General features: G+C 51.1%; 1 protein-coding gene across 11 annotated transcripts in view; it reads left to right on the top strand.

Annotated features, from left to right (window-relative positions):
• SNX29 (sorting nexin 29) overlaps positions 1-27,512 on the top strand; it is a 499,251-nt gene that overhangs the window by 190,914 nt on the left and 280,825 nt on the right. For 10 of the 11 annotated variants that reach the window (XR_007147865.1, XR_007147866.1, XR_007147869.1 and 7 more), the window contains one exon: positions 4,448-4,530. The exons of the other annotated variant lie outside the window; for it this stretch is intronic. Coding sequence is in view for 2 of the 10 variants with exons in the window: in XM_047839171.1 (XP_047695127.1) it covers positions 4,448-4,530 (83 nt within the window). In the remaining 8 variants the exon portion in view is untranslated. The remainder of the gene's footprint in view (positions 1-4,447; positions 4,531-27,512) is intronic. 11 annotated transcript variants of the gene reach the window in all.

Below are 27,512 nucleotides of genomic sequence, written 5' to 3'. Positions count from 1 at the left end.
GATGGTTCTTTGGATGGCACATCAGGGTTTAATCAACTCCGTTGGTTACAAAGAGAGCTAGATGTGGTGGGGTGATGTTCGTCTGAGTGATGTGCACCCTGGCAGCAAAGAAGGGGAGAGTCCTCTGAAAGGGAGAGGAGGGGCTTGCTCTACGGTCTTACTGGAGAGGGAGGCAACCATCCGTGCTTCCTCCATCAGAGCTCTCCTCCTCCCAGGCTCTCCAGCCACGTGTCGCCAGTGTAGACAGGGTGGGGGTGCCTCCCCACACCCAGAAGGTGAGGCGGTGGCCTGCTCCCTAGCAGCTTCCTCTTCCTGTTTAGCATTTTGTTTACGTTTTCTGAGCAGATTCTTTACATCTCCAATTTACGAGACTAGGCGGTGCGGGTGTTTTTTGTTGGCAAACATGACTTAGCTCTAGAAAATCAGGGATCGACCAAGGGAGGAAAGGGTTAAAAGTAAAAGCCCTGTGGCCTCATCCTTCAGAGGAGTCTGTTGGAATACTGCCTGCGTGCAGACCCTTCTGGGCTGTGTGGAAGTGGGTGGGGTGTAGCAGAGAGGCTAGGTCCCCCCAGCTCTGAAGACACCTTGCCCGTGAGCCGATGCACCCGGAGCTGCCCCCAGGCTTTGGTCTGCCCTGCTCCCCTTGCCCCTTCGCTGCTGAGGCTGACCGGCCCCTGGTGGTGGGGCGTGGGGTGGCTGGAAGGCCCTCGTGAAAATGGGCCTACATGGCCACCCCCGTCTTGCACACGCTCAGAGGATCTTGGAGCCCTTGTCTAGTTAGGGTTCATTTAATCGACTAATCCATTCAGTTGTCTCGTGAGGTGTCAAACAGAAAGGCATTTTTAATTTGATAATCATAACAGACCTGTGTAATAAGAATAATGGATTCTCTGTGGCTCTTCTGGCTACAAATTAAAGTCCTGTCAGCTGGTTGCATATTAGTCGTCCAGAGCCTGGGAATTATTTTCTTGGCCTGGTAATGTGTGTGTGTGTGTGTGTGTGTGTGTGTGTGTGTGTGTGTGTGTGTGTGTGTTTAAGTTTATTACTTTTTTTTTTTTTTTTAGTGATCTCTGTACCCACTGTGGGGCTTGTTCTTCCAAGTGGCTGAGCCAGCCAGGCATCCCAGTAATATTTTAAGTTATAAAAAAATTTTGTAGTGGGGCAGGAGCTCCCTGGTTTTCATAGCCTCCTGCCCCCTACTCCCTTTTAGACCTGCTTTGCTTTACTCATTGGTGTAGCCTTTGTGACTGTCGTGCCATTGTAGTCTGTATTCCACGTTAAGAGACACACTGTGGGAGAGGATTCTTAGGGGCATCAGTGAAAGTAGTGGGCTGGACAGAAACACACACACACACACACACACACACACACACACACACACACACATTTCATGCCCGTGTCAGACTCCTGGGTTTACTATTGCTTCGTAGGTAGGACGTAAGCTGTAACCACTGGGGACACTGGGCCAAGGGCATAGGAGCTCTTGGTATTATCTTTGCAGCTTCATGTGAATCTCTGTAATCCTTTCAAAATAAAAATTGAACAAAAAAAGGGGCACCTGGGTGGCTCAGTCGGTTAAGTGTCCTACTTCGGCGCAGGTCATGATCTCACAGTTGGTTGGTTCAAGCCCCGTGACAGGCTCTGTGCTGACATCTCAGAGCCTGGAGCCTGCTATGATTCTGTGACTCCCTCTCTCTGCCCCTCGCCTGCTCACACTCTGTCTCTCTTTCTCTCAAAAGTAAACATAAAAAAAATAAAGAAAAAAAATTGAACAAAAAGGACTTCATTCCTAGTGACCTGAAAGTGTTAACTTCCTGCAAAAGGCAGACAAGTTGACTGCTGCAGAATTGTCTGGGATGAATTTGTGCCTCTCAAAGGTATTCATCCAGTGGTTTGATGTACTCTCACAGTTTCTCATCATTTTGATGGAAATCCGTCTATATTAAAAACCTTGGTTTTCATCTCTCACATCTAATTTTTACATGGAATCTTAAGAGACTAGTAAAAGATCCAAACCAGAAAAGCGAGCACCTGAGATGTCTCCATGCTGGCTGCGGTGTCACTGAGGAACAAGGGGGCTGAGGGTCGGTCCATGTGCTGTGAGCACATGACAGGAGCCTGAGTAGCCAGAACGCGACACAGTTCACCTGTCCGTCAGCCCAAACCAGCCTGCGTGTTCCCCCATGTGGTGGATGGATCTGCCATGAACCCTTGTCAAATTAGGCCATATAGAAATGCAGATAAATAGCGTTCCCTAGTTTTCAGGTCCTGTGTGACTTGAATTCCCTCATGGGGTGAGGAACAGATCGGGATGAGTGACAAGACCCTGCAGAGACAATTCCAGAAAATAAGCAGTACAGTCCACATGTGTTGGGAACGTCTCCCTCCCACGGGCCTTTCCAGGACTTGGTGCTTAGCTTCAGACATTGGCTGTTCATGTCACACGTGGGGAGAGTGTGGACGCCTTGAGGAACATCTGAGAGACGCTGTCTGCGAGGGGAAGGGGGTGATTAAGGGACCCTCTGTGGTGTACTCTCTAGAGCTTCCAAGATGAATGCAGTGTCCTCAGCGGTTGCCCGAGTATGGGGTAGAGTCTCTACTTGGTGATGTTCTTTCCGCCAAAAGTGCAGGAAAATGAAATAGCAAATGCAGGGCTGAGGTGTAGCCGGATGCATTGAAAACAGAACCGGTGATGGGCAGTCTAGAGTTTTTACACTGCGTAAATGTGTGGTGCACATCATACCAAGGACTGGTATTTCCATCCGTAAATGGATTGAGTTGAGTTAGAAGCTTCCTGTGGTGAATTGTTAAACAAGGCAACCCAGTTGTGACAAGATTTATAACAGCTGGTTTGCTGGGTTTCCACATTGGTTGCCATGAGGAAGGATGGTGAGTGGAGCAGTAAAAAAAGGAAAACAGACTTCAGAAAGAAAAGAGTGTGAAAGATGCTTCATCCAGGAAAAACGATACTTACTTGGTATATAGGTGCGTGCCTAGAGAGAGGTGTGATACAGACAGCTATAAAAATGTCACCAGAGTTGATTTCATGGTATTGGGCTCTCACGTGACTTTTACATTCCTGCTTAAATGTCCTCTGATTATTTTGTGATGAGCATTTAAATTTTTATATTTATAAAAGAAACCCAGCCTTAAAGGTGTTGTCATACTGAGGAAATGGTCTCTGGTATTTAAAGGCATTCAGGTTCAGGGCGCCTGGGTGGCTCATTCGGTGAAGCGTCCAACGTTGGCTCTGGTCATGATCTTCATGGTTTGTGAGTTCGAGCCCCACATTAGCCTCTCTGCTGTCAGCTTGGAGCCTGCTTCAGATCTTCTGCTCTCCTCTCTCTCCCCCTCCCCACTTCAAAAATAAACATTACAAAAAAAAAAAAAAGGCACTCAGATTCCAGATCTTTGGGTGGGAGGAGTACAAGCAGAGAATGTGGGAGAGGCACCTCTCCCTGTGGCTGGAGGGTAGGGGGGTGGTGATACTTATGAGAAACCAAGTCCAACTCCCAAAGGAGACTGAGGAAAGATCCTCTGGGCCTTGTGGGCAGAGCGACCTGGGTTTGTGTCTTGGGAGTGTGCCTTACTTTTGACCTTGACCTTGGCCGTGTGACCTTAGTCACAGACCTTATCTGTGCCCAGAGAATTTCTGCTCTGTCACCTGAGAAGCATAATATTGGATCATTGTGCCTAATACATGACAGACACTCAAACATTTTTCAAACAAATGAAGAATGAATGAATGCATGCATGCTTGATTCACTGAAGGGACCTGGGTAAAGTCTGATATATGTGGTACATAATAAACAACATTTTTCTTCTCCTGGTTCTCATGTTCTTTTCCTTAGCCAGTATACCTGGGGAGTGAATTTTGTAGAGTCTTCTTACAGCCTGAGTTCTGTGTTCCGTAGTATGGTCTTATATGGAGGTAGGTGTGGGCTTAGCTGCTTCTCCTCTTTATGCCTCAGTTTCCTCGTGTATAAAATGAGCATTGTGACAACACATTGGAAGCGTTAGATGATAAAGACTTCACATGATGCCTGGCAAATACTAAATGTTTGTTGCATGTAGCAGTTAATAAAAATAATGAGTATTCCCTAGGTTGAGTACATGGTATTTAGTACATGCTTCTATAAATGGAGAGAACATTACCTAGTGCCTGATACAGAATAGAGCACAACACGCGTCAGCATCTTGACTTTGTGGGAACTGGAACCAGTTAGTACTGATTTTCATTATGAGTGAATGGTTTTTGAAGGGATTCTTCAAATGTGCCCTATGTGGTGTAGTCTTCTCCAGTGGTGATCGCTAAAACAGAAAAATGTAATAATATTTGTAAGATGCACCTTGTGTGTTTTTCTTTACACAGTTTCCCCCTCCCCCCAACTTCGGTCTATATTACCATTTTTTAAAAACGTATTTTTTAACATTCTTGTACCTGCAGAGAAAACGAGGTGCTCAAAGTCCAACTGAAGAAATATGTAGGAGCTGTCCAGATGCTGAAAAGAGAAGGTCAAACAGCTGAAGGTGAGGAGGAGACTGAGCTTGGGTGGGGAGCGGGCCAAGCTTTTTAATCTTTATAGCCTCTGTGCCTGGCACACAGTAGGCACTCAACATGTGATGAGTGCATATGCAGGTGAATCGCAAACACAGTACTGGTCAGGATTCTAGAAAACTAATCAGTTGGAACATCCTGTTGTGTTTTCTTGCTCAATCCGGTAAGACATCCTTGCTAGATCACTAGCAACAATTGTATCAGTTTGTATACTTAAGGAATTTTATATATTTCCGGTCTTGAGATAATTGCCAGATAGCAAACCTTATAGAATGATTAAGTCCCATCAGGCTAGTGGTGAAAGCAACAGAACCCCAAAGTGGTGGAGAATCAGATCTGTGGAGTTAGGCTGACCAGGCTCTAGCTCCAATTCTGGCTTTGTTTTGTTTTGTTTTGTTTTCAAGCTCTCTGTATGATAATTTCTTCATTGGTAGAATAGGGTTAGTTGACAGTCCCTACCTCATGAGGTAGGTACATAGACATCTTAGCATCTTGCCTACTATAGGCTAAGTACCGAGTAAATGGTAGCTAGTCAGAAATAAAAGGGGATAGAAAAATGATCTCTTGACCAAGATTTCACTAAATGAGGTGATACCCTATGCTTCCTCTCTGCATTTTGGCTACAGTTGAACTGTCATGAATCAACCAGAACATTTCTCAGTTCAGCAGGAAGAAAGGGTGTTTAACTTTGGCTGAAACGTCCTGCAGCCTTTCAGCCAACTTAGCATTAAAAGACTGTCTTACATGGAAGTGAGCTCTTGGAGTGTAGACATTTTAACAAAAGGGTAGACCCTCCGGGCTCCCAGGTCTTGGGTGTCAGCCAGACCTGCACTTGAAGCCAGGCTCAGCCAGTATAACTTGATGTCTTGGAATTATTTTGTCATGTATAAGTGGAAACATCCCACCACCATCACAGAAGTTGTTGTGGGGTTTTCCTGAAACAATGAACGTGAATAAGTTTCCACTGTTGCACCTGGCATGTAATGAGTGTTGGGTAAATGGTAGTTACTTTTCTTTGTTATAGAGAGAGACAGGATTGGAATCGGGATGTAGTTTGTATATTAATAACAGAAAGGCTTGAGTTTTGTTTAAAGCTTTTGTGTTTATTATGGTCTCTGTTTGATCGGCCTCAATGTGTGTGTGTTTTTCTTTTTTCCTCTGATCACATGCCTCGCGTCATTTCCAGTTGGTCTGTGCCTGTTGGCAGTCTAGGGGGTTATCACTACAGAGTCAGTTGAGTCCTCCTCTGTGGGCTCATCACCTTCTCAAACAGATACTGCCGTTACAGCCCTGCATTCATTTCACCTCGTGCAGTTAGGTGTGTGTGGGTCTTTCACTTTTCGCTCCCCATCTTTGTGTCCCCAGCACCTAGCTTTGTAGCTGCCTGGCCCACCCATGACGTGTCTCCCATTTCCAGGCTGCTTCAAGTCCTTTTTCATTTGACTCCATCACCCTGTGAGGAGTGGGTATTTTTGCTCTACTTTAAAAAGTTCCTTATTTGAGGCTCAGGAGAGCTTAAGGGGCTTGTGTGTGATTCTCAGGTGGAAATGAACTCAGGTCATTTTCTCCAAATCCCTGGTTCTTTGCTTATAAGCGTTCTTTGTTTTAAAATTTTTTTTAAGATTTATTTATTTTTGAGAGAGAGACAGAGCACAAGCAGAGGAGAGGCAGAGGGAGAGGGAGAAGGAATCCCAAGCAGGCTCCAGGCTCCAAGTTGTCAGCACAGAGCCCAATGAGGGGCTTGAACCCATGAACCGCGAGACCATGACTTGAGCCAAATTCAGACGCTTAACCGACTGAGCCACCCAGGCGCCCCTGCCTTGCAGAGTTCTTAAACTCTTGTGTGCAAAGGGAAGTACCTGAGGAACTTGGTAACTATGCCACTTCTCAGGCGAGAAGAGGGCTCCTCCCTTCAGGAGCTGTTGCATTGGATCTCGGATGGACCGCACGTTTGCTTGTCTAGATACGTGACTCTTACGCCCGTAATGTGTAGTCTGCACCCTTTGGAGATATCTGTACTCTGCCTGCTCAGAACTTTGACTTGGTGCAGTAAGAAAATTAAACCTAGGAAAAAAGAACCCCTGCAGGGCTTGTGTTGGATTTAAAAACCTCAACGCTGTAAAATGCATTTTGGCGTGTGAGCACTTTGGGAGTCTTCCTCCGGCAAATGGGTCCATGGAACCTGCAGTGTGCAGCATAGTTTTTTTGTTTGTTTGTTTGTTTGTTTGCAGCTGAAGTTCCCTGTCCTAAGACATAGGCTGAGAGTTCTGAGCCAGAGCAGGGTATGTGCCTTCAGGATGCCACGACAGCCCTGGAACGGATTGGAGCTGAGACCCTGTAGCGTATTTTGTACTCCGTGTGGTAGCAGTTGTTAACTGCTCTTACTACCGGGAATGCCCTTCAAGACCATCTACTTTACCTGTGGGTCCTCTGTCAGCAGAAGGTTTTTATGAAAGCCCTTGGGCGTCGGCATACCCTCACGGAGGCTCTGTTGTTTATTAAGTGCTGTAGTTTGCACTCAGAAATGCTAGTGAGCGCCTCCTCCGTGCCCGGCACCGTGAAGCAGCCTCACTACAAGTTACTCTCTGGGGGGGCGGGGGGGGGGGGCACCTGGGTGGCTCAGTAGGTTAAGTGTCCGACTTTAGCTCAGGTCACGATCTCACGGTTCGTGAGTTCCGGGCTCACTGCTGTCCGCACAGAGCCCGCTTGGGATCCTCGGTCCCCCTCTTTCTGTCCTTCCCCTGCTCATTCTCTTTCTTTCTCTCAAAATAATAAACTTAAAAAAACCCCAAAAGCAAGGGGCTCTTTCAGAGAGCTTTTACCTCACTTTCACGTGATGCCCTCTGTTAGTCCAGCAAAGTGGGACTCCGTGCTCGAGCCCAGCTAGTTGCCGACTCATGCTGAAATGGTGAGCGTGGACCCTCATCAGGCTGTGGCAGCTTGGGGTGTCTTGGCCAGGCTGGGATGGCGTGGGGTGTGTGGGGCGTTGGAGGGGCAGGGGCAGTAGGAGAGCCCGAGAGTCGGTTCTGATCTCCGATTGCCGCGGCTCCTGGTGTTACGGGGCTGGAGCTGGAGATGGGTGCCAGCTTCCCAGGTTCCAGGTGGGGATTCAGAATGCATTTTCCACAATATGAGTCTTTTAGTTCAAGGGTATAAGGATCCTTTTTGTCTTTTGGCAACAATTTCTTTATGAAAGTGTGAGCACTCATCAGTAGGGAAAAGAGTGAAAAACCACTTTAAGCCCTAAATGCCTTCAGGGCTGAAGAGAAGTCTGAGGGCTGTGTTGAGACCCCCCATCTTCATTGTTATGGAAATGTCTCTGGGAGTTAAAAACAAAAGCAAAAACAAACCTTGAGAATAGATTGTTGACACCCTTTAATTTTCTGGATCTTAGATTTCAGATTTGCACCCTTTTCCTTTTTTAAAAGAATGGTATAATTCCTCTAAGAAAACCATGGTTTAGTCAGCAAAGTCTGGACTAGGATTCTGGTGGCCTCATGAAATAACTGAAGGAAAATTTTTGTTTTTTCCTAATGTCCAGAAGTGAGGTTGGGTTGTTCCTCCCCTCAAGTGCTAGGTTTCCTCAGTGAGGTCAGCTTTCCCAGCAGCTTACACCTCCACCTGAGGTTTTGGATCTCTTGTCATCCCAGGGTGTGTCGTCTGTTCACCTCCAGCCTTAGAGCTGTGGCGTAAGGGCTTCCACATCCACAGAGAACTGGCTGGACGGTGAGGCTCACAGCGTGACTCTCCCTGGGCCTGGGAGCAGTTGTGTTAAGGAGTCGAGGCACCAACTCTCCTCTCCAGCACCGGGCGCTGGCACTTACGGAGGGGAGGGCCACAAGGAGATCACTCTCCAGACGAATGTTTTCCTCTCAGGCTTCGCTGAATTTTGAAGCGTACTGTGACAAGTTGGACTCTTGCCCGAGGGGGCTGAGGAGCAGGCGAACCTATTCGGATCCCTGATAGGTTGTGTCCGCAAGACCGGCTCATTCTCTTAAGAGTCGACTCACATTAGCCAAACTTGCAGGGAATGATGTACAATCAGAGGAGCAGTTCATCCATCAGTAGGGAGAAGCTGGAAGGCCCAGATCTGATCCTCAGGTACTTCATTCCTCTGGGCTTCTCAACTTGGGGAGCTGGAGTCTGCACTGATGGTGGCCCGCTGAGTCAGAGAAGCGGGGACTGGTTGGGCGCTTCAGCTGTTCAGTGGCTTAATGTGTCCCAGACCTGGTGAGGGAAAGGTCTCGACTGGGGTAAGCCTTTACTTGGAGAGACGCTGTCACCTGCTGGTCTTTCCGTGGTCCTTTTTCTCCCTTTCGGCTTGTGGGTTAACAGGGTGCTGTGCTAGTGTCACATGGTAGTTGGTGGTGAGAGCGAAGAAGAGAACGTGATCTTCTGAGATACGTACATGTTTTGTACTTTCCTCCTAACCAGTAGCCAACAGATGACTTTGTTGCAGCTTCGAGATCCTACTTAACGAAGGCTCCTCTCCCTGTCTCTCAAGTTCCCTGTAAGACACAGACACAGGACTCTCTAGGAAACTACAGCGTGACCTGCAGCCATTGTCACCGTCCCTCACACACTGCCCCACGTGTAGACCCAGGGACTCCCCTTGTGAGGGCTTGTCGGGTCTACAGAACTCCTTCTCCCCCAGTGGGGGCCGGGAGGGAAGAGAGTCCATGGGGGACCTTTGAGTGCCCTGCACACGGTCGAGAATCTCCCCAACCAGCCACAGGGTGGGGGGTGAGGCTGAGGGTATTTCGCTGATGGAAGTCTCCGTGGGGAAACGCAGCCCCTGAATGGAGTCCACCTGCCAAGAGCTGTGAGGGCCGCAGCCGCGGAGGGGCCTCCGGGGGGGAGATGGTGGCGGGGCTGGGTCGGGAGCATAGTGTAGTGACAGGGCTTCTGCTCTGCTGCTTTGGCCGTCGGAGAAAGAAGGAAGGCTTGTCCTGCCCTTGGCTGGTGTCTTTGTCCAAGGTGCCGCTTCATCCCGCCCATGGCCCCGGAGCGAGACGGTTGCGACCACAGCCTTGGGGAGACCTGGCATCCCACCTGGTCCTGGCGTCTCACGATGGACGTGGGTGGATGAGTGACTTCTGTGTAAGAACACTGAGGACGCCCCTGTACAGTTGACTCACGGGCCACGTGGCCTTTCTGTGACTCCGTTTCTTCTTCTATAAAAGGGGAATTGCCGTAGTAACTTCCTCGCAGGCTTTGGGGGAAAGCAGACATAGATCAGTACGAAGCCTTTAGAATCTTCTCTGACTTGTAACCGTTCAGTACGAGTTAGTAGTTGACATTATGGTCACTCTTTATACCTCTGACAGCCCTTTGGTACAGTCTTAAAGTTAGAATGAAAACAGTATGTACTTGATAAGCCCTTGTGAGGATTATGTGTTAGATGAGGGAGTTGAGATCACACGCTCGTATCAGAGTCTGGCATCTGGAAGATACTGTGGCGGGCAGAATGCTGGTCCTGCAGGGACATCTGTGTCCCGAGCCCCAGAACCTGTGAATACGCTACCTGCTCTGGCAAAAGGGACGTTTCAGCTGTGGGTAGGTGAAGGATCTTGACGAGGGGAGATTATCCTGGTTTCTCCCGGTGGCCCCAGCGTGGTCACAAGGGTCCTCACGAAAGGAAGGAGGAGGGTCTGAGAGGTTCCAGACGCTGGGAAGACCCGGGGAGTGGGGTCTGCCCTGGAGCCTCTAGGAGGAGCACGGACCTGCCTTGGGCCTGACCGGAGCCTGTAAGACCTTCGAGACTTCTCACCTCCCGAGCCGTGAGGTAACAATTTTGTGGTGTTCTAAGCCCCCGAGTTTGTGGTTGTTACAGCAGCTATAGGAAACGAGCACAGCTACTAAGCTGACTCGAGGTGCTGACTCGACCGTGGACAGGCCCTGGGCCCATCGTCATCACGGTCTTATGGAGCTTGAGCCGGGTGTTGATGTTTTGAAGGTGGGGTTTTTTGTCAGAGTTTCCCCGTGGGCAAAATGAGACCTCAAAGGAGAGCTGTGGCCTTTGCTGGGCGGCACACATGGGACAGGAAAGCTCACTGCCCCGGCCCGTGCCTGTGCACCATGTGTCCTGGGGTCACCGGTGCCAACCCCTGTGGATGGTTCCCGTCACCGCCTGCCCTGGACGCCGGAGGCGAAGCCCCCATGCCGTGTGGTTGGGACCTCACTGCTGGAAGGACCCTTGGTGTTACTCTTGAGATGAGGGCGGTGGCCGCGGGTGCAGTCGACGAGGCTGCTTTCTCAGCGTCCCGTGGGATTTCTTCTGGGCTCTTTGCCGCTCACCAGAACCTTGCTCAGTGGCGGCCTTCTCTCGGGCTCCCCTGAGGAGCATTTACCTGTGAAACAGAGCTGGCTCTCTGGGCCAAGGAGGAGCGGTGTTCCTGCCAGGGGCACCCTTCTTTCCTGTTGGGGCCTGGGAGGCTGGGGCCACTACAGTTCTCTTTTCTCCGTGTGAGGCCGTCACGCACAGGGAGGAGCTGAGCCGGGTGGCAGGGAAGAGCTGGGTTCTGATCATGTCCTTTGAGCCTCCGAATCCAGCCATACTTGACAGGAGAGTGCAGCCCTGAGTTCCCACCCTCGCTCCCCGGCCCGTTTTCAAGCTTGAGTTGGGTTTCAGTAGCTCATAGGCTTGTGCGAACGATCAGCTTCTTGACTGGATGCGGAATCCCTCCTGTCCTGGGACAGGGCTCTTAATTCTCGGAATCTGCCTTTGCAAATACCCCCGTCTGTGGTGTGTGGGGGGCTCTCGCTCCTGGCCTTCCCCTCGTTGGGCTCCCTCCACTGTCCTGCCTTGGCCACCGTCGTCTTCTCCTGTAGTGATGGGTTTAAGGCTGCACGCTCTTGTCGGTGGCTCCGTTTAATTAACGTGTCATGGGCTCAGGGACAGAGGGCTCTGTTGCTAGTGGCTGTCCTTGTCACTGGCGGTGAGGCAGGAGGTACAGTGGGAGGAACTTGACAGATGATGGAAGTTTGGGAGCAATTTAAAAAATTTAAGAAACGGAAGAAGAAGAAAAAAGTCCTCAGCCTCTCTGATTTGTTGCGTCTCTGCCGGCGTGTGGCCTGCTCGCTGATGCCCCGTTGAACATGGCGTGTGCTTCTTACTCTCAGGGACCTGTGTGTCTCTGGGCTCCCAGAAAATAGGGCAGGACAGTTGAGGCCCCTACTTCTGTGGAGATGGATGGCCATGGGCGGGGTATTGCTAGAGCCTGAGTGTGTCCCTGGGTGTGGGGGGGGCCGACTTTGTGTCCAGTAGTATAAACCACAGCAGGTGTGGGCCGTCTCTGCTTGGGTGGCCTTGCGTCCTGCCCCCCGTGTGCACAGATGCCTTGATCTGCGGCGGGCGGCTTTGGTCACGAGGAAGGCTGGCTCCTGACTCCGCCTGTGCTTGTGTCTGGGTGTAGTGGGACAGATGTGGAACCTCGTGGAAGCATCTACCAGATGCCATCACTGTGCTCTTTAAAACCCGTTCCACCCGTTCCAGGCCTTTTGATGCTGGCCTCCAGTGCTGGCTGTGGCCCGGCCCTCTCCCACCACCTTCCAACCCTACCTCCTCCTGGCCTGTCCCCGCCCCCGCACCCCCCCCCCCCCCCCCCCCCCCCCCGGCCACACTGGCGTTCAGGCTCTTCCCCAGATGCACCAGGCTCGTTCCTGCCTCAGTGCCTCTACAGTTGTTCCTCTGCTGGAATGCTCTTTACCCGTGTCTGCACGGCTGACTCCACCCCGTCAGGCAGGTCTCCGTTCAGGGGTCCCCTCCCCTGACCGCCCTATCTCATGTTGTGTCTTCCCCCTCCTCTTTTATCATGTTACTTCATCACAGACTGTATCGGGACCTCGGAGTATCTTGACGCTTCACCCCGTCCTGTGCTTGCTGTCTGTGCCCCTCTGTGCAATCCACAAGAGCGGGGACCTTGTCTGTTCTTTCTTCCCCTTTGTTCAAAGTGCCTTGAGCAGTGCTGGACTCAGGTACGTGCTCCATGAGTGTTCACATGAATGAGTAGAAATTTCCGAGGGGCTCTTGTAGGACCTTGTGGCAGGCTAGGTGACAGAAGACCCGTGGCCGCTCTGCAGGGAGTGGCCGTGGGCGGGTTGGTGGGTCAGTGCCACGCTGCCAGTGTGCTGGAGCCCACGTAACTGCTTCTGATGCTTGGCGTCCAGTCAGATTCTTCCACGTGTCGCTTGTTTATCCTGCCTACGGTTAGCACACGATTTTGACTGCTCTGGTGTCATCGTTCAGGGGTCTTGAGGGTAGGACTACTGCAGTCCGATTTTATCTGGCCTAAAAAAAGTCTAGAAGTGCCTGTCTTCAGGGATGTCTTGATCCAGGGGTTCAAATAACAGGACCCCCCCCCCCCCCATTTCTCAGGTCTGGTTTTCCCCCACCCTTCTCCCCCTAGTGTTGGCAGTGTGTGCTGCTACGTGTCGGACCGCTAGTCCTCTGGGGGAGAAGTCCTCCGGTTGAGGGTGCTGGCCGATGCTCCCCCCGTGGCGGAACCCAGGCTGCCAGTCCTGTGTCGCTGAGTGCCGCGTAGGGAAGAATGCACAGCCTGGGCTCCTGTGACTGCTAGGCCCAGCCCCCGTGCCCCAGTGGGCGCTGGCCCGCGCTCAGCAGGCCTTCTCACGCCGGCAAGAGGCTGCCCGCAGCTCTGGGTTTCATCTTTTCGGCAAACGAGCGGAAGAGAGTGCTTCTCTTCCCCAGCAGTTTCCATATAAACCACTCTGCCATCTTTCCCCACGTGGAGCAGACTGGTGCTTCCCAGCCTTGGCTCCACACTCAGTCACCTGGGGAGTAAAAATGCCCGTGCTTGCCCACAGGAACCACTCCCTTGGCAGATTATCACCTGCACACAAATGAAGTTCAGGGCCAGCCGGTAGGCTACAAATGTGACTGCTTTCTGGCTCCTGGCCGGCGGCAGGCGTCCCAGGTCAATCAAAGCTCTGTCTTTCATCTCCAGTCCAGGTGTGGCCTCAGGACTCGTCTCCAGATAGGTTCCAGCAATTATGAAGAGGGTGGGTGGTTAGGGAGGTGGGTGTGTAATGGAAGGTGTTCGCCCCCACTGCTGAGTCAACACAGTACTTGTACTGTGCCCGCCCCTGCCACCCCCCACCTCCCAAGGACCCACAGGGGGCGTCAAGCCCGTCTCCTTTGTTTCTCTGACCTTTCCCTTCCCCCAGGAGCGTGGCCCTGCTTCCCCGTGCCCAGTGTCCTTCCCCTCTGGGTGGCGCTCAGGAAGCTTCATTGCATTCTGGCCATGTGCCCCCATCCTGACCGCTTTCTGATCCCTCCTGTTGGCTTATCCAGTTTCCTCTTCTGGAAGCGCCACTCCCTTCTCCCTGGCCAGGCCAGATGTTGCGTTGATTATAAGAGCCAGCTCTTCTGTCCCCATAAGGAAATGTAATCACACTGGTCTTCGGTTTGCTAAACTCCTCTTGCCCTGGGGAGCAGTAAGCTAGCCCTGGCATTTGATTGCCTGCCTGCCCTCAGGACTTTGTAGCCCTGTCTCGGGTATGTGGTCTGTCTGACGGCACAGAGGATTGTTACTTTAGTTTGTGTGTGTGTTGACCAAGGGCACAATAAGTATTTGATAAAACTTGTTGCCACATTCCATCCACATACTCTCAGCAGTGATTTTGGAGTAGTGGGCAAGTTGGCATAGACGGGAGCGGCGTTATCTGAGAGGAGGAGAAGTTGGGGGGAAGCAGCGTTACTCAAGAAAAGGAACAGAATCATTGTTCCCCCTTCTTTCAGCAGTGGCCCGCACCACTCTGCCTGCAGCCCACGGCCGGGGACTAGGCCTGGGGTTCCAGCTGGATGCAGACGGGTCTGGGGACTGTCTTCTCTGGCTGGGTGGCTGCTTCCCAGCAGCAGTTCAGTACAAGGGAAGGGGATCAGAGGTTCATGCCAGTCATAGTGGGCACTCGGTTGGATGCATGTGGGGGTCTGTCTCCTAAGCCACTTGGGTGGCTCCTGAGAAAGGGACCTCAAACCCAGTATGCTTTTCATGGGACTTGTGCCTTTAGAGTCTTGGAAGGAGTGCTTGGTAACTTGTAAGGGTCTGCAGTAGAAAGAGCGTCCAGGAGTGTGGCTGAGATGTGTCTGTGAGGAAGACTGATGGCCTTGCCGGTCATTAATTGGGGTGGAAAGGCCATGTTGTACCTGCCCCATGTTGAAAGGTGTTTCTGGTGTCCCCTGCAAATCTTGGCTTATTGATGGGAAGAAAGGATCCCCTGTGATTCTCTCAGTAGATTGGACGTGTGCCAGGCACAGTTGTGGGAATGCTTCAGTGACTGACAGGTACAAGCTCTCCACCTGAGCTGACTGCTTAGTGAGGGCACGGACAGTGAAAAGTAGACACACAACTACAAATGCAGGGCACGATACAGCTCTGCCTTTTCTGACAAGACCTGGAATCACCTCGAGAAATACCTGGTCGATGGTGAAAGCAGAAGCCTCCATTCAGTGGGTACCCGTAACGTGCTGGACCTGTGGCGGGTTCTTCGGCCTGTAGCGTTTCTGTTGGTACTCCCACTTGACACGTGTGACGAGACCGCGGCTCTGAGAGATGGGTGTGCTCAAGGTCCCCATACTAGGGGTCTCCAGAGAAACTGCTACATATATACACACACGCACATAAGCACGCATGTATGCACGCATACATATGTGTATATCCAAGTACACACGCGGGTTATACGTACAAACATATGTATGTAGAGCTGTGTGTATGTACATATACACTTGTATGCACATGCCTGCCTACCTCTCTATCTCTGTGTGATGTGACTGATCAATTTTTGAGGAATTAGCTCATGCTCTTGTAGAATCTGGGAGCTACGAAATCTGCTGGGTAGGCGGGCAGCCCGGAGACCCAGGGAAGACTCGATGTGGTAGTCTTGAGTCCGAGGCCATCTGGAGGCACGATTCCTCCTTTTGGGGGAGCTCCGTCTTTCCTCTTAGAGTCTTCAGCTTAAGGCCTGCTTCCCTTCCATGCATTGAATGAGGCACGCCCACATTATGGAGAGGAATTAGCCTCAAAGCCTGCTGTTAAAATGTTAATCTCCTTTTAAAAAGTACCTTCATAGTGGCAGTTAGACGAGCGTTTGACCACACACATGGGTGCCAGGGCCCGGGCACGTTGTCATGTGAAATTAACCATTTGAGTCCTCTGTCTAGACAGAGGCCAAGCTGGGGTCTTAGCCAGGTTTAGGCTGAGTGCATGCGTTTCCCGCTTCTCCACGCCCGTTATGCTAGCCGGAGAATGGTGTCCTAGGTGGTAAAATCTGTTGTGTCACCCTGGACCTCCGAGGTGGGGTATAGCTGCTGACCAGGAGCTGCCTGCCTATGTGGGGCAGCCTGGGGTGGGGTAGCTCAGCGGGGTAGCATCTACCCCTTAACTTTATCCTGAGAAAGGTCCATTCCCTGTCCCTCCTCTCCCCGGATGACTGAAACCTAATGTGTGCTGCTGGGTCAGAACGTGACTGCTTCGGGACTGGCCATCAGACTTGGGGAGAAACCACTTCTAGTAGCAGTGGAGACGAGGCGGGCTATCGGCCTTGTCTTCTTCCTCAGCGAAGGCTCCTCCTCCCACAGTAAAAGGAGAGGAGGTGCCTGAGGAGGCCACAGTAGAGCACGGAGGCAAAGACAGGCTTGGGTTTTCCAGCCAGTGGGGTCTGGCATGAATCTCCACACTCTCCTCGATTAGTTCCAAATTCTTAGAATAAGTTTTTAACTCAGAGCTTTCAGTGTGTTCATTTGGGGGGCAGAGGTAATAATGTAGTGTTGACTTGTGCAGCTATTTGAAGTCTCAAACGGGTGACATGTGTAAAGTTCCGGGCAATTGTTGACGTTATTTTGGATCGGAGGTGCGTTTTGCAGGGCATCTAGTATGCAGAATTCAAGGCACATTAGCAGAACACCTGTATGTTAATTTCTGAAAGTGTTAATTTCTGAATAATTGTGGTGATAATCGTAAAGTCGATCTCCTTGAGAGCCTTGCAGTCCTGGTAAATGATTTGTGTGATGAGCTAGTTTACTGACCTTCAAATAAATACCCGAACCAGTAGCTCAGTACCTGGCCCCTTACGCAGGGATCAGTACTGGCAGCACCCAGGGAGCCATTCGTGGGACAGTCGCCCAAACTCTGATTTTTTTTTTTTTTAATTAGAATTTACTGGAAAAGCCTGGGGAGTAAGGTACCCAATACCCAGTGTACTCACCCCCCAGATTCAATGGACAGTTTTCCATATTTATTTCAGATCAAGAAAAGAATTGAGTTTCAAGTGCCATTTAGGTAGGACGTCCTTACTGATGACATCCATATGTTCCCAGATGAACCCTGTGCCCCAGCTTGCGTCGCCTGCCTCCCTTATGGTAATCCTGTGGATTTCAGAGGAGGGTTAGAACTCTGATGGGCCATGCCAGGCTCCTCGCGTGCCCACTCCTGGCGGGGTGGGGGGGAGGTGAGGTAGGAGCAGCTCTACCCAGCACACTGGATTGAGAATGGGAGGGAGGCAACCCCCTGAAATGAGGAGGGAGACTAATGAAGAGGGCACATTGGGTAGCAGAAGCACAGGTGACCATGCAGCCCAAGTGACGTGGGGAACGTAACCTCTCCAGAATTTTTACTCAGGAGAGGTTTGGTGGTTTTGTTGGGTACGGGTTTGGAGGCATTGTCTTGACACTGCATCTGCATAACATGGGGTCTGCTACTTTGAATTTTGTATGTTCATTTGGGCTAGTGGATCAGGTGGCAAGGTGTGGCTGCCTTAAAAAAACCAACCCAACCCAAACAATGACTTGTACAAGATTTTTCTCTTACTTACCAAAGTCCGGAAATACATCCTCTTGTCTGGGGCTGGTGTGATGGTTTTATGATCATCAGGAACTCGGGCTGTTTTTTCTTTTTGCTCTGCCATCTGAGGTACGTGGCTTTTTATCTTGTTGATTGCCTCATGGCACCTAGAAGGCAGCTGGTGTTCCAGCCCTTACATCTGTATTTCAGGCGGGTGGAAGTGGGAAGTGGGGAATGGCCGAGGGTGCATTTTGTAGCTGAATTGTATAAGGATTTAAAGCTTCAGGGACAATCTTTAAGGAATTTTTCAGAGTACTGCCCCTCCTCTAGGGCCTCTGCTTCTAGCTCTTGGGCTCCCCTGATGGCAAGGAAACCTGGGAAATGTGATGGCGTCATTGGCACACCAAGAAGGAGGGATAACGGATATTGGGTAGGCAGCCGGCAGTCCTGGCCCCAGGTGGCTTGGGGGAGGGTCAGGCTGATTGATGGAAACTATGTGGCAAGGGTGGGGGGTTGCCACAGCTCCTCCCCCCCCCCCCCCCCCCCCCCGTTTCCCACCACCCCCAACCAGCCCTTAGCGCTGTCAGCATTGAGAAAAGCTTCATCAAAGGCACAGGGGTCATCATTGCAAGAGGATCTGGTCCCTGGTCTCTCCGGGGACTGCCATAAAGGGTAACATTTTATTTACTCGCCCTGATTTTATCCCCTGCAGGATGCTTTCCCCTGCTAAGTCATTGCAAGAGCAATTGCCTGGAAATACCAAGTATCGATTCATGATTTCTGTTCATTTCTTTTTTATTGTTCGGTGGGAGATGAAGGCCCAGAAGCAGAATAGGAGCACTTGGAGGGCTTCAGCTCCCTCCTCGGAGGCGGAGGCCATGGCCAGAGGTCCATGGATCATTGTTGCTGTTACTTTTTAGGGCCGCCTTGGCCTTGGGTTGTTGTGCAGTTTGTCAGTCAGCGTCTTCTTTGGTGTCCGGCTCCTCTCCTTCCAGGAAGCTGACAGGTGGCTTGTTTTGTTAAATGCCACTCTAGTTCTGAAAGCTGCTCTAAGTTTCTAATCAGAGCTTTCATCAGGCATCAGGTCTTTGTGCTTTGCTTGTGTGGGTAATGACGCCTTGTACCTCAGGTGAGAGTCGCTTGTCTAAATGGTTTTTCTTGGACCGAATAGAAAAACAGACATCCTGTAAAGAGATAAAGCTCATCTCTCCATCTGGAGTTGTTTCACGGGTTTACGGCCTCGATTTCACACTGTGTTTGGGTGGAAATCCCCTTCCTCCTCCCCTCCCCTCCCCTGCTCCCTGGAAGGCGTCCTTACCCGTGTGCCTCCTGTTGACTCTGTCTAGAATCTTCCTGCTGCCCAGCACACGCCCTGTTCACAGACCTCACTGCCCCACCTTGATTTCGCTCAGTTCTGTAGTATTGCTGCCTCTTTTGTGCTTAAAATTTTTTTTTTATTTCTTCCTTTCTTGCGTGACGGATTCACTAAGCGTTTATACCAGGATTCGGGTTCCTTGTGAGGAGCACTGACTTGGTTTTCATACTGTTGGGCAGACACCTTGCAAAGACAGATGCCTGACCCCTGGGAGGTGACAAATAGCTTTTTGGTGAATGAGTGACAGAATGAAATGTGTTGAGCCCCTTATGATAATAGCTCATGTGGATTAAGCCTCATATGCCAGGCCCTGCTCTAACTGCTTGATAGGCACCCTTCCTGCGGGCTGACTGCTTCATCGTCCCTGCTGTGCAGGTGGGGGAACTGGGACTTAAGAGGCCCGAACATAGAGAGGGGACGAACTGGCTTACGGCCCCTGCCATCCCCTGTGTTTTAGATTGTTGTTCCTGTCATCGGCGCGGCCGAGTGCTTTGCCCAGGTGCACAGTGTGTGAATGGTGTCCCGACGCAGAGGGGAATGACGCACAATGTGTGCCCCTCTGGAGCCCGCAGGCAGGGGTGATTGGGTGGGTACACTTGGTGGGCTCCAGGAGACAGAGCACCCACATTTCCCCCAGCAGCCAAGCCAGTGGGCAGAACAGGACAGGATGCGGACGTCGAGCCACGTGACGCGTGTCCTGGGTGCACTTGACCACGGGACCCGGGAGGCATTCCAGGTACGTGCTGTACCTGAGACTACTCACTTTGCCGGGCTCCCCGTTGGCCTTTTCATTTCCCTCTGACTCATCCTCACACTTTTCCTGGGACCCGGTCCCTCCAAAAACACACCCTCCTTTCCCCAGGTGGAGCCAATGAGGCCCAGCTCGGCTCTACCTTCATTTTTTTATTTTTATTTCTTGGAAACATATGAAATTTGTTGTCAAATTGGTTTCCGTACAACACCCAGTGTCGGCTCTACCTTTAATTACTTGTGCCTTTGTTTGCATCTGGTTCGTCTCATTATAATGCCATTAGCAGAGTGCAGGGGTCCCCGCTGCTGGGCAACCAGGAGCGGTGCCCGCTCAGTTTGAAGCCTTGCTTCTGTGCTCTTGGCTTCTTCCCGATGAGTAAAATGAAGGATTTGGAATAGACAGGAAGCAAACGTACATCCAGGGGCCAAAAGCAGTCTGCGGAACTGGCAGCTTGCTTAAAAATAGTTTTCCCGCAACTTTATTGTTGAACGTTCAACAATTTGCGTTTTCTTGTTAAAAAAGAGGCCATATTTACTGTAGAGAATGTAAGACGATACAGAGAGGTGGAAAGCGAAAAAATAAGTCACTTACAAACCCTCGGGTGTCATTAACCATCTGGAGCCCACCTTTCCGGGTAGGTACGGCGCTTTGCCGTGTGACCCCTCCTGGGGTAAGCACCCCCACCTGAAGACGGCTTTGTGATCTGTGACCCCCCTCCCCTTCTGACACGTGGACTTGGTGGGCGAAGAGAAAAGCTGATGGCATGGAAGAAACCCACAGTTAATGATAGTAAAGTCAGGTAGTGGTGAAATACACCTGTACCTGCAAGGTGGATCAAGTGTCGGCGACCAGTCCCATGTGGGCTGAGTGACTGGAAAGAGGGTTTGATGGGGTGAAAGCTGGCTGCCGCTGGCTGTCTTGCCTCCTTTCTCACCTCTTTTCCAAAGTAGAGTGGGACAGCCTTCACGGAGGCAGCCTTTACCCGAAAGTGTTAGAACATGAACATGAGACCATGGCTCGGGCTCCGAAAGTCCCAGGTCTGCCCTCTGCCAGAAGCGTGACCTTGGGCAGGTTACCTGGCCTTTGGTTTTCTGTGTGTGTACTTCATTTTGGGTAGTTTCTCCTCCTGAGTCTTCCCGTTCACGAACTTTTTCTGCTGCAGTTTGCCCATGACACGTTCATGTGGCCTCACGTGGCTGCAAGGGATGCTGGGAAATTGTCTTTGTTTTCCATCCAGATGGTCAGGTGCCCGGCAAAAAATTTTTCTTGCTACTGAAGAAAGAATGGCTAGGAGGGGACGTGAGCCCTTTGTGCCACACTTCGGAATTCGCAGGTACACAGCTTTTACCCGAGGGAGCAGCCGTGCTGGCTTGGCCAGCAGGGCAGCAGTGGGGTCTGTTTCAGTGGAGAAATGGGGAAAACTAAAATGTGAACGATGCTTTGTGCTCACTCCTTTTGAAACTCTCCCCATTTGTGTGAAACAGGACAAACGGGAGTCCCCCTTCTCTTTGTTTAAGCCGTTCTCTTTGTGTCCCAGGCTTATTTGCCCTGTGAGTCCAGGGTGCCCTTGTAGCGTGCAGAATCGGAATTACCACGGACAGTTGTCCTGTTGACCAGCTATTGGTCAATACTGTAAGACTCTGAACTAGAATTCTGAGGCCCAGGTGCAAACTCTGACTTAAGGCTCGCTGCTGTCATTTTGGGATGATGTAAACTGAGCCACTCCACCTGTAATGCCCACCTGGTAAGATTCATTCCTTCATTTCTTCGAAAGAAAGTGCTAGAGGGGGAGAGAGAGAATCCCAAGCAGGCTCCACACTTAACATGGGACTTGATCCCATGACCCTGGCATCGTGACCTGAGCTGAAATCAAGAGTTGGATGCTCAACTGACTGAGTCACCCAGGCGCCCCTGAGCTTAAGTATTAAATTACTCTTTGTGTATCATTTGGCCTCCCATGGGGAGAGGAAAATAAAATTAATCTTGGTTTCCTCTGACTTTCTTTTCTCTTTTCATCTTTTTTGGCAAGTTGTAGCCGGAGAGCTCTTTGTATGACACTTGACATCCAATTAAATACAAATTATAGAAGGTACCTTTTATAACATAAAGATGTACAGAAGCACAGTCACTCTGTGTAGACGTGAGTTCGGTGCCCGTCAGTTGCCTTTTGGTTTAAAACCTAACAGCAAAAGTGGTTTTCTATCCTTTTTGACTATGGCTCACGATAAGAAAGAGGCTTTTAAGTGCACACGTTCATGCATTAAGGAATTGAGACACTGCCTTCCTAGAACACTACTTACTTAACCTTTACTGTGTGCAAAACATTCTTATGTTGTATTTTCCATTCTGTTCCATCATAACAAACAGTTGTGACTCACTGAATTACTTTCACCACCCCACTAAAGGGATGCAATCTGTAGTTTGAGAAACATCATTTTATAGAAGGGGGTAATATTCCAGAATCTTGTAATCTAGTTAATACGTTCAGTATTTTTTCTGTTGGTTAAGACGTTTCCTCCCTCCTTCCCTTATCTAAGGTGTAAACATTATTTCTCTTGGCGAAAACTCACTCAGATTTTAGTACGTGATTTGTTTATAGTTGCAAGGCGGGAACAGACCAGTTTCTTTTAGAAATAGGACTTGTTAGGTCTCTTCACATTTCCCGGGGGAGTGCATGTGGGGGCTTTGCTGCCATGCACTGTGGGCACCCGTGAGCCAGGCCAGCTCACAGGTGATTTGTCTTTTCTGGGATCCAGCCCAGTCCCTCCTACATAGATCCTGAAGACCCTCTGACCCCAGCAACTGGAAGTAGGCCCCCGGTTGCAGGTGTGGCTCGATCTAGGCATGCACACAGTTTACCAGGAACATGTATCCCTCTGCCCCTTGGTTCTGTCTCCAATATAGGTTTGTTTCATTGTCGGACAGGTCTTGTTTCTTGGAGGGAGAGAGAGGTAAGAGTGCAAAGCAGGGGGTCAGAGCAAGTAGCACCCCATATGACTTGCCAGCGGTGTGGATTTTATGCCCCGGCTCGGGGGGCCTGGGGAGAAAAGAAAAGCAGGAAGGGACATGAGCCAGTTGGCATGTTTCTTCCCCTCAGACGAAGATCTGCCCCATGTGTTGTTTCTGTGCACGACAGAAATGATTCTGCCTTTAGAGGGCTGGTTACTTATAGACACTGAAAATATTTTTCTCCCCCCCCCTTTTTTTTTTGAAATTTCTGACATTGTTTGAATTTAATGATTCATATTACGAATTATTCATGAAAATGATCTTTTAAGCTTCTTATAATAGCTGAAATTATCCTTCATTAGATACTGACAGGTCCTGTGATGGGTGTAATTATAAAAAAATATTCTTAGGCTAGCTATATTCTGCAGTGTTAAAATTACGCAAATGAGCAGGGGATAAGAATAGAAGCTGAGTAGGATGGTCAGATTTTATGGGAGCGGGGAGGGTGGCGGCTTTGCAGATTTTCTAAAGATGAATAAATATGTGCTGCACACATTAAGTACGTTTTTATTAGCGTCTGCCTCAACGCTTACCTTTTCCTCATCGGCAAGGGAGCAAATTAATTTTAGCGCCCCGAATTGTTTGTCACTCTTGCCCAAATATGAATCGCACGAAGGAGAATTTTTTTTCCCTTTCCTCCTTCCTTCCACTCAGCATTTTCTGCAAGGCGCTCTGTAGTAATCTGACGGTCCTGCCGAACGGCAGACCTGTCGCGGAGACAGCTGAGCGGGGAGGGGGCAGCAAGTCTTCGTCCCGGCGCCCCGCGTGGTCCTCTGGCCAGCTGAGCCCGAGAAATCAGGACCTGCTCTCCTTCCGGTCCTGAGGATGGCCAAGTGGGAGGGTCCTGGCTTCTCTAGGGTCCCCCCCCCCCCCCCCCCCCCCGGCTTCCTGGAACTAGCCTTGGTGCTTGTGTAGGGAGATGCTGGGAGGAGCAGCCCTGAGCAGCCCATCGTGTTTGGTCTAGAACCATGGTGCCCGGGGCCCCCTGTGACCTGGCCCTGCCTGCCTCTCTGAGGACTCTGTCACTCATGCCACCTCTCTACCTCTTGGGCGCTCCCATCCCTTGTTGGGGGCTGTATGGCAGAACCCCTGAGAGAGGGGGTGGTTGGCAGGGGGCCATCATGGACTCTACAGTCTAAGTTCTACTCACAAGTAAGGCCAACGGAGTGGACTCTTAATTCCTTGTCTTTGAATAGCACCGTTCAGCAAAGTGTCGGGTAGGGAGAGTGCTTGGTGGGGGGGAGCTAACATTTAAGTGGTGCTTACTCTGTCAGGTACTGCATGAACACCTGTCCACTTACTCACTTAATCCTCATATCTTAGATCGTGGATGCTGTTACCACCAAGATGGTGGATCTTTGTTCTGCAAATAAGGAACATAGCTTAAGTCAGTTGCCCAAGGTCACACAGCAAGTTAGGAAGGTGAAGCACCTCTGGTGGATTCGCATTGATGGGGGTGGGGGGTGGGGACAAGGAGAGACCCCTGATGTGCTCATCCAGGAGGTTAGCAGAACAGCTTGGGTTTATTCGTGGAGGCGACTCTTCTAGAGTTCTCCTTTCTGTTACCTATTGCTTGCTTGCTTGCTTGCTTTTTCCATTCATTTATTGTTTATTCCAGAGAGAGAGAGAGAGGGAGAGAGAGAGAGGGGGAGACACAGAATCGGAAGCAGGCTCCAGGCTCTGAGCGGTCAGCACAGAGCCCGATGTGGGGCTTGGACTCACCAACGCAAGATCATGACCTGAGCCCAAGTCGGGTGCTTAATCACCTGAGCCACCCAGGCCCCCTCTCTCTTACCTCTTTAGATTTCATCCTGGATCTCCTGCTACCTGGGCAGGTTTTGAGCGCACACTGTGCTGCCTACAGCTCTGCCCGAGTTTGGTCCCGCCATCCCTTGTACGTCCCTGTAGGACAGAGATGGCTTGGTGTCCTCCCTGCCTTGTGCCTGAGCAGCCTTCCTTGCTGTTGGGTTTTCTTCCAAAATGTGCGCAAACCTTGTTCTGCCTTCAGGTGATAGGAGGTGAAGGTTCACTGTGTGTCGTATCTCAGACCAGAGGTAAGGGCCCAGAAGCACATATTTGGGGCATGGTGGATGGTCTGTCTCCTTGGCCTCTCCTGCCTTTATCCCTCCTCTCCCTCCTCCCGTTCCTCTCCCTGAAATGTGCGCTACTCACAGTATAACAGACCACAGGCTGGATTTCACCCAAAGGGTATAGTTTGTCAGCCTTTGTTACAGACATTTGTTGGTGTTAAACTGCCTCTTAAGAAATCTAACTGTCCTTGTTCCTGGGGGTCTGATTTTTGCCTCTGGTTGTTCTTCTCTTATGATGTCTTCTTTTGTCCCGAAGTACTGTCAGCCCACCTTTGTATTTTCTCCCATTCGCCCTTCATCTCCCGTCACTCCAGCCACACTGGTGCTCTAGAAATTTCTCGGAGATACGGAGGTAGTGGGGTTAAGGGTGTTCCTTACTTTTTCATGCTATCGTTTCCATGGTAGACAGGCATTACTTGCATCAGAAAGTAACTGGATTAAAACATAACCTCTAGCCTGTGTGTCGGTGTCAAAGGGATATTCGCTTGGGACGGCTTTCCCCCGAGCTTCCCGTGTAGGCTAGAGGAGGAGTTGGGTCGGGCCCTTCATGTGGGCGTGAAGCTTTATGGGTTACAGAGTGCCGTCGTCTGACTGATGGTGTGGTCACCTCACGCAGTCACCAGTGTCGATGTTCCTCTGACTTGGCACGTGAGCAAGCTGAGGCTTCCTTACTTGGCACAGGGTTCCGCAGCCAGCAGGGGGCAGAGCTGGAAATGGAGTCCAGGTCTTGGGATTCGAAAGCGGGGCTTCCGGCTGTTGACTTCTTGACACCCCAGTGGTTCTGGAATGCTTTTTCCCAGTGTGGGTTGAGGTTGAGAGTAGGGTTTCTGGAGTCCGACTCTCAAGGGATGAACCCAGATCTGCAGCTCAGCCAGTGTGTGTGACGTCGGAGAAGCTACTTCTCTTCCCTGGACCCTGGCTTTCTTACACCTGAAATCGAGATAACGGTAGTACTGCCCTTACGGGATTGTTATGACTGTAGAATGAAATCGGTGAGAGCATGCTCTGTAAACAGTAACCCTCATCGCTACATCGTTCCGTAGTTTGTGGTTTTTGCTACAATTAGTAGGAAAATACACAGAACAAAATTCACCAGAGTAACCATTTTTATGTGTGCGCTCGGGCCGCGTTCAACACATTCGCACTGTTGTGCACCCCATCTTCAGAACTCTCTCTTTCTTGCAAAACTGAAACTCTAAACCCGTTCAACAATTCCCCATTCCTTCCCCACCACCTGGGTCTTTGCTGTGCTTTTCATTTATGTTTGTCACGCTGTTGAACGCCGCACCCGACATCCGCCGCCAGTGGTCGTGCTCTGGGACGAGGCCTGTGACCAAGCCGTTTCGACAGAGAAGGGACTGTCCCTCCCTGGCTGTCATGGCGCCTCCATTTATCAAGCACTTGCTCCTCACCGGGGCGCGGACCAAACCCTTGATGGCGAGCGCCTGGCACGAGCCTCGGCGTGGGAGTTTGCTGTGTGTTCTCGCTGCCCACGTGGCGTGTGAAGGTGCGGCCCCTCCGAGGGCCCGAGCAGCTGACTCAGGGTCCCGTGGCTGGCAGGGGGCAGAGCCGGCGTGGACACCCAGGGCCACCCCGGAGCCGGCTCTGTACCCTGGCACCGGGACTGGCTTTGCTTTTGGTGGCTTCTCCTCGCTGCCCAGTCGCTGGTTCTTGGGCGGCTGTGGTGAACTTGTTCCTATCTCCTTTCTCACCGTGTGACGTACGCATCCCCTCGAGGGGCACGTTATCGGGGCGTCTGTGTCAGACTTGAAGACCGGAGTGGACGGAGCAGATGGGGCGAGTGGCCCGCCCTCTTCCCGTTGCCCCTTCCTCCCCCGTGGCCACCTCCTGCGTCCTTCCTGCTCCTCCCTCGCCCCTTCTCCTCACGTCACTGCTCTCTGACACGCGTACGGAGGGCCCGCCGCAGACCAGGCCTGCTGTGGACACGAGACACGGTCGCTGTCCTCAGAGCTGATGGACGAGAAGGGCAGGCAGACGAGTAGGGAGGTCACAGCACCACAGGCTGTGTCCCCTGAGGTGGCCCTGAGGAAAGGCCACGTGTGACCAGAAGGGTTCTTGGAGAAAGTGCTGTCTGCTTTGAGGGTGGAACTGTGAGTAGTTGTCCAGGTGGAAGGAGGAGGGGTGAGATGCTGAGCACTTTGAAGAACCCGAGTGGGCACAAGCGGGAGGCTAAGTGCAACTGACCAACCGATCTTTCTCCTGCCAAGACTTTTTCTTTTAATGTCGCAAGCAGGCAGAGCGCCAGACAAGCTGAATGGGGTCCCAGCTCTGTATCCTCTTGGATTCCTCCCCGGTACCTCATGGATGAGCCCAGGGCCAGTGACAGTGCTCTAGGGCAGTCAACACCGACTCGGGCTTCAGATCCGGGCCTGAACACAAGGCCCGTTCGGAATCCAGCCCGGGTACCTCCCAAAGGGTGAACGCTGTGGGGGCTCCTGGGCATTGTACTCAAAGCAACCCAGGACCGAGTGTCTCTACCCAGTGTTGCCAGCTAATCTGTGAGCCTTGAAGTCCTCTTCCTTCCATGAAAAATCTTTACTAACAGCCATTATTCTCATTCACAAACCTTTGCTGGCGGTCAGGGATCAAGACGGTTGAAGTCTGCATCCTTCGTACTTGGCTGGCGATGTGTCATAGAGTTACAGTAGGCATCTGGGTCCACGCAGGCCCGGAGGCAGGGTAGACGCAGCGTGGAAGGTTGAAGTTCTTCCCCCGAGCTGTTGGAAGATTCGAGGAGCTGATGTAGGTTCTGACCAGATCTCAGCAAAACCTAAAGAGGGGTTGTTCTTAGGTCGGAACTCGGCAGGCTTTCCTTGATCTGTTAGGAAAGCGTTGCCTCTCCAGTATCCGACCCCGCCTGTGTTTATGTGGCTGTCCTCATCTGAGTTAAGCCTGTGGTAATACCCTG

Source organism: Prionailurus viverrinus, chromosome E3, assembly GCF_022837055.1.
Source record: "Prionailurus viverrinus isolate Anna chromosome E3, UM_Priviv_1.0, whole genome shotgun sequence".
Taxonomy (NCBI): domain Eukaryota; kingdom Metazoa; phylum Chordata; class Mammalia; order Carnivora; family Felidae; genus Prionailurus; species Prionailurus viverrinus.
The sequence above is the reverse complement of the archived record's forward strand: the minus strand, read 5'-3'. Positions and strand labels throughout refer to the sequence as shown.